Here is a 7,500-nt window from a genome sequence, read left to right on the forward strand (position 1 = left end):
TTCTGGAGGAGATTGACGAGGGTAAAGAAGGAAGAAGAAGAAGAAGAAGAAAGAGAGAGAAGAGCAAGAAGAGGGGAAGGAAGAATAGAAGAAGAGAGGAGGAGGAGGAAGGAGAGAGTGAGAAAAGAAAGAAGGAGAAGACGAAGAAGAAGAAGAAGAAGAAGAAGAAGGGAGGAGAGGAGGAGGAGGAGGAGGAGGAGAAGGTGGTAAAGTATAATTCCATTTGTTTTAATTTCTGAAGAAGAAGAAGAAGAGGAGGAGGAGGAGGAGGAGAAGGAGAAGGAGAAGGAGAAGGAAGGAGGAAGAGGAGGAGAAGGAGGAGAAGGAGGAGCAGGCGGACGAGGAGGAGGAGGAGGAGAAGAAGAGGATAAACTGAAACAGATGATAATATCATTTAACGTATCCGACAAAGACGGCCGAGGGATACCAAGAGTCTGAGAGTCCTTCTATCTCTGCAGTGTTGATCCGGCACAAGAGCCAATGTTGGGTCAGGCAGGTGAAGGCAGGTCAAGACAAGGGGGGGAGGGGGGGGGGGGGGCGGGGGACGAGCTGACAGCTAGGGGGAAACAGGTCAGGTTCTACCTAGACGAAAATTGACTTTATGGGGGTGGGGTAGGGGGGGGTGGTGGTTAGAAATACCGACAAGGTGTGAGAAAAAATGAAAAACGAGCCAAAAATAAATCATGGAAAATCGTTTGAAAAAATTAAAATATTGAAAAAATTATGTTTGAAAATGAAAAGCCTGATTTTTTTAAAATCAAAAGCTTGAAGAAAATACACGTTTGAAATATATAAACCTTGAAAAAAATACTTTTGAAGGATACAGAGCCTGAAAAAAATACATTTTTGAAAAAAAATTGAAAGCTCGAAAAACACAAGTTTGAAAAAAAAGCTTAAAAAATACATGTTTGAAAAATAGAAAGCTTGAAAAACATAAGTTTTAAAAATAAAAAATCTTGAAAAAACCATGTTTGAAGAATAAAAAGCTTGAAAAGTAGAAAGCTTCAAAACATACGTTTTAAAAATAAAAAGCTTGAAAAAAACCATGTTTGAAGAATAAAAAGCTTGAAAAACACAATTTTGAAAAATAGAAAGCTTGAAAAAAATACATGTTTGAAAAATAGAAAGCTTGAGGAAAAAAATACTACCATACTTGGTCAGAGGGAGAAAAAAAATCTAAACAACGTCACTCTAAATACATCATTCACGTGTATAAATATGTGTATTTCTGCATATATCCAGTTTAGGTTAAACCTGCTGCCACAGCACACGATGAAGAGAAATGGCAATCAATGGCTTCTATACCAGCATTTATTGAAAAAATCAAACAAACCTTAAATTCGTCACATAGAACTGAATAGCATTGGATCCCCCAAAAAAATATCTAAAAAAATATATAAATAAAATAAAAACAGTCGGACCAAAGCGATAATCACAGCTATGTTATTTTGTCCCTTAAAATACTAGTAAGAAAACACTATTCGTGTTCAGCAGCTGGAAAACTCGGGCTAAGTAAACATTATAGAAGCGGCCATGCAAATCAATCTCTCGTACTTCCACAAAACCAGCATCGGTATATGTTGAGTCCTTAGCTCTATAACTCTGATGGTATGTGAAAAAATGTAATATATAATATATTTTTGGGTGAGTAGAACTATGGGTTAAAAAAAAAGAGAGCGGGGAAATATACGCATGTATATATATAAAAAAAAAGCGTCACTGAAACTCATAGGAAGATGCATATGATTTTTGTTCCAGGTCACATAGATTCCCCTATGTGATGGGCTGTAAGTATTGGAAGTGGTAATAATAATAATAATATAATATAATATAATATTAATAATAATAACGGTCATAATAAAGACCAGTGAGTCTTGAAGAAATAGCCTCAGATTTATGTGAAGTTCTTTACAAGTAATAATAATAATAATAATAATAATAATAATAATAATAATAATAATAATAATAATAATAATAATAATAATAATAATAATAATAATAATTAACTTCATATGGAACTGATGAATTCATTTGGGAACCAAAGGCTAAGTGTTACCAAAGCAGCGTTTCTATAATCACTAAGGGGAAAATCATCAGTGGTATTTCTACCCCCTGACATACTACGTCAGGGGCCCCAAATCCTTACTTGGCATTCTAGCGACTCCTGGATATTAATAAGACACCCTTTCTTTCTAAAACTCTTGTCACTCAGACCAGTCATTCTTACCACAAAAGCAATTATCAATTATTTCGCCTGCATTAACTTTAATATAGCAACGGCGTCACTCACTGTCCCATTAATACACGATCACACTTCAAGTTTATTCCCAAAGTCCCATTCTTTTCAATCATATCTGCAGAGCTCCTGCTACCCTTCCTTTATTTTATCTTACCTGCAATCATCCTCAGGACTTTCCTACTTCAACTTACATCCGTCTCTCGCTCGTAAATGGCCCCTGTCCGTGTTATTCCATTTCTATTATACACGATTCAATTTTGAATTCCTCTTCTTACATTATTCCAGAATTGCTTCTGTCAAGAACAGCCTTCTCTTATCATCGAGTATTTCCGTGTCATGCACAAACATCAGCTAATCTGGAAGACAAGTTATCCTAGATATTTGTATCCCCTATATGTCTGTTTGTTCTTAATTTCTTCCTTCACTTTATCAAAAAAATAAGACTAAATAGTCTTGGAGACATAGCCTCGTTTGAGCCCCACTTTTGATGCGAAAAGAACCATAAAATATTCAGCTTCATCCTTAGAAACTTTTAATCACTCTTCTCGTACAACCACATAAATGGTATCCCCAACACTGTTGCAAGTGATTGTTACCAATTCTCTTAAATAGTCTCCAGTTCCCTTCTATTCTTTTAATTACTCTCTAAACTACTTCATCAGCTGTCTGCTATCTGTTTAACTTTCCTAGTCAGGGAACCCTTACCTACAACACTTCTTGTGTATATACTATATAATGTTGCTTTGATAAAATTCAATTAGTCATTCAACACTGCAGCCTTCTTCTTGAGAATGAGCAATCATTCTTCTGACGAGTTTCTCTGGAACATTTCTCTCATTCAGGATTACCTTACAAACCCTAGTCAGCCGCCGAGTAACTCACTCTCACCATATCATCTCTCTAACAATCCCATTAGCTCTTGGTACACAATAATACAAACACCAATCTACTTACAAACGAGTTACGTTGGTTACTGTACTACTCTTTATGCCTATTTGAGTACAGTATGATATGAAATTAATACAGTACTGTATGTTTTCTCATCCTAAAACACAATACCCTACACATACAGTACTGTATGCACAGAATAGGCGCGCAAAACAAAATCTGAAGTTGGGGGTGGCAAAGGGAGAGCGCTCTCATGAGCACAATTTTAATTTGTGATCTCGTTTGTTCTTATCTGCGAATGTTCGTAAGTGAATGTTCGTAAGTCGGGTGTTTGTAAGTCGAATCGTAGGTCGAATGTTCATAACTCGAATCGTAAGTCGAAGGTTTGTAAGTAGGGACGTTCGTAAGTCGAATGTTCGTAAGTTGAATGTTTGTAAGTAGGGTGTTTGTAAGTCGAATGTTCATAAGTCGAATGTTTGTAAGTTGGGTGTTTGTAAGTCGAATTGTAAGTCAAATGTTCGTAAGTCGAATCATAAGTTGAATGTCCGGTAAGTTGGGTGTTCTTAAGTCGAATGCTCTTCTTAAGTCGGGTGTCTGTAAGTTGAATGTTCTTAAGTCGGGTGTTCGTAAGTCGAATGATCATAAGTAGGGTGTTCGTAAGTTGAATGTTCTTAAGTTTGGTGTTCGTAAGTCGAATGTTCCCAAGTCGGGTGTTCGTAAGTCGAATCATAAGTTGAATGTCCGTAAGTCGGGTGTTCTTAAGTCGAATGTTTGTAAGTCGGGTGTTCGTAAGTCGAATGTTCGTAAGTCGGGTGTTTGTAAGTTGAACATTCGTAACTCGAATTTTTGTAAGTAGGGAGGCGTCTGTAATAATAATAATAATAATAATAATAATAGTAATAAATCTGAGGCTTATTTCTTTTTTTTGAAAATTCAAGCTTTATTGGTGGATGCAGTCTGGCAGGAAGTTGGCAATCAGGATCTACGTCTACAAAAGGATGTTACCATTCCTCCAAAAGGCAATGAAGCCGCGCCCTGTGGAATAAAGTCATGGGAGAGGTTTCGTTTACCAAAGGATCTTTTCGTGTGTTTTTTATTATTATAATGGATGAAGGCTACTATTGACTGTGCTTCCAAGTCCTGCTTCGAAGCACAGCTGGAAAATAGTTAAAAAAACAAATCAAGTTCTCTCTTTCTCTTTCTACTGCATCTGCTGTTGCTACATAGCAGCCGAGAACTGGCAAATAATAAATTCTCTGGAAGATAATATGATACAAGCATCGATACATACGTCGGTTTTTATACCTGTCCTCCTGGGACATTATAAAGAAAAATGTAAAGCAACGACACAGAAGCACGAAATGATAATAAATAGGTATGTCAGGAACTTCATCCCAAAAGGAGTTATATACTGATTACTGGTGGCAACTTTATAAGAAGAGGCATCGGGGTTTCTGCGGATGTCCAGCTGTAGTTGAAGGGTTAAAAAAATATCTTTATACAAAAAAAGCGGAATAAGAAATAGAAGAAGCATTTTGGGAGGTGGGGCCAACTTCCATCGCCCTGTGCAAGGCATGAAAGTCCTGGAAAAGTGCTCTTGAGTCCTTACAGGTGATATTTACACAACGTAGTTCAGACTACTCCTATGTACAAGTAATATATTTATATCTACAGACAAATTTACACGCTATTTACAAACCTAAAAAACGAACAGGGAAGATTAATGGGTGATGATTATTTGTGAAATCAAGCAACGGTATTATCTCCCTCTCGTCCTTTCGCTGTATAGTTTGGATTTTTTTTAAATGTCTCTCTATTTTACGTCCGCTCACCAAAGTAAGACCTAAAAAAACAGAATTCGGAATTGTTTCTTGGCAGTCTGATCTTGATGTTAAAAATGCCTTGAAGTTATAAAAAAAAAATGCTTTCTGAAAGCAAATCGATGGTTTTTTGCCTTACTAAAAGGCCTTAACAGGTGTGTGTGTGTGTGTGCCTTTTTGTTTATAAGCATCTTATATAAATTGCGTTTAGTGAAACTGATGTTAAAAATGCCTTGAAGTTATATAAAAACAAATGCTTTCTGAATACAAAATGTTGGATTTTGACCTTACTAAAAGACCTTAACAGTTGTGTGTGTGTCTTTTTTGTTTACAAGCATCCTACATAAATTGCGTTTAGGACTAAATATTAAATAACGAGCAAGGCAAGTTGTATTAATATTGATAAAACTATCATACCCTCTAAATCTATTACTCCGACTTCGGATATAGATTTTCAGATCGAATTAGTGTCTATATTTAAAAAACATTCTTAAGGAAAGAGAGAAACGTTAACTAACTATAAACATATCCTTAATGTTATAGACTTTTATTCTCTAATCTCAGTTTCTGTTAAATCCCTTCCCCAGCGAAGGAGGAAGTAGAAGAGGAAGAAAATACAGTGGAAGATTTCGAAGAGGGTAAGACCCACTAGCTGGTTATCAGTACTAGGAAATTTGAAACTTTCCTTCAATTACTTTCTTCATGTAGAAGATGAGCACGCAAAAATAAATAAATAAATAAATAAATAAATAAATAAATAAATAAATACACACCAATAATGAATTTCATATTATATTCCTACCAATAGTGCAATAACAGTTGTTAAATCGATAGATGTTTTAGTCATACTGTGTGGCCTACAGGTGTCTGAGGCCTAAGAAACCTCCATAAATAATGATTTTAGTCGCTACAGTCACTTTAAAACATAAATTAAAGAGTTGAAAAGACTAACAAATACATTTATACCTTATCAAATATTTTTATTTTTGTTTGTTTGTATGGTGTTTTAACGTTGCATGGAACCGGTGGTTATTCAGCAACGGGACCAACGGCTTTACGTGACTTCCGAACCACGTCGAGAGTGAACTTCTATCACCAGAAATACACATCTCTAACCCCTCAGTGGAATGCCCGAGAATCGAAGTCGCGGCCACCGAGGTGGCAGGCCAAGACCTTACCGATCACGCCACTGAGGCGCTAATATCTTTATTTTAGACACGATGGTCCTTGATGTCACAGTTTTCCCTGGCAATATTTTAGTTTACTACAAAGCCTTGGACCCAAATGAAGAAAAAAGTGAAGATATACTAGCGTCCATTGCATGAGTCCAACGCATACAAGACACGTCCGAGTAAGCCAGCCCATAACTGCTTCTCCAACCAAAGATTCAACTCTACACCTGTTTACACATACATACCATAGAGCTTTAAGAGTTACAGCATTATTCGAGAGCAACATTACTATGGGTATGCCGTCGAATCCTGCCCGAGCATCAGGATTTTTTTTTTCATTCGTTTCTTCATATATATATATATATATATATATATATAGATATATATATATATATATATATATATATTTTTATTTATATTATCTACTATGGCATCCTATCTTGTCGATTGCCTTATACACACCTAGTGTGATAAGCTTGTCATTATAAAGCCGTACACCCGAATGAAGAAATGAATGAATATATATAATATATTATATATATATATATATATATATATATATATATATATATATATATATATATGTGTGTGTGTGTGTGTGTGTGTGTGTGTACACAGTTAAACACATAAACATATATACATATATAATTAATAAAAAAATAAAAAAAAAATGTTTGATTAGAACCTTCTTTAAAATCCACCCTTTTATTATTTGTCTGTAAATAACATTATAAGTAACAAGAGTCGTTGCTCTAAAAACAACGTCTCCCGACTGTTTGATATTTAACACTGACCTCTGCTACACTGCATATTTATTTAATTTTCTTTATTTTGAACAAACAAACAGGTTTTCTAAACCACTGAACTGATGATGAAACGATAAAACAAATTATTATTAAAAAAAAAAAAAACATTAATATTCACCTTGAAATGGCAAACCACTCAGCAGCGAATTCCGAGAGAAATTCATGATTCATTTTCATTTTACAAAGCGGAAGTACAACAGAAAGACTTTTAATTTTATATATAAGTTAAAAATGCGCCCAAGTTTCTTCAGCGCAATCAAATTTTCTGTACAGCCGCTGCAGCGTATAATCAAGGCCACTGAAAATAGATCTGTCTTCTGGTGGTCTCGGTATAATGCTGCATGAGCCACGACCCGTGAAACTTTAATAACGACTCGGTGGTGGCCTGGCCAATATCGTTGTCAGATGCACGGTTATGATTAACTTTAACTTTAAATAACATACATACTACTGAGGCTAGAGGGTTGCAATTTGGTATGTTTGATGATCGGACAGTGGACGATCAACACACCAATTTGCAGCCCTCTAGCCTCCCCAGTAGTTTTTAAGATCTGAGGCCGGACAGAAAAAGTGCA

The 7,500-nt window shown here is 35.6% G+C and overlaps 1 protein-coding gene across 9 annotated transcripts in view; it reads right to left on the reverse strand.

Moving 5' to 3' along the window:
• The window catches only part of LOC135224670 (calbindin-32-like), a 259,533-nt gene that overhangs the window by 43,656 nt on the left and 208,377 nt on the right, over window positions 1-7,500 (reverse strand). For 7 of the 9 annotated variants that reach the window (XM_064263898.1, XM_064263899.1, XM_064263900.1 and 4 more), the window contains one exon: window positions 4,133-4,162. The exons of the other annotated variants lie outside the window; for them this stretch is intronic. In XM_064263898.1, the coding sequence (XP_064119968.1) occupies window positions 4,133-4,162 (30 nt within the window). The remainder of the gene's footprint in view (window positions 1-4,132; window positions 4,163-7,500) is intronic. 9 annotated transcript variants of the gene reach the window in all.

This window comes from Macrobrachium nipponense, chromosome 12 (assembly GCF_015104395.2).
Source record: "Macrobrachium nipponense isolate FS-2020 chromosome 12, ASM1510439v2, whole genome shotgun sequence".
Classification (NCBI taxonomy): Eukaryota; Metazoa; Arthropoda; class Malacostraca; order Decapoda; family Palaemonidae; genus Macrobrachium; species Macrobrachium nipponense.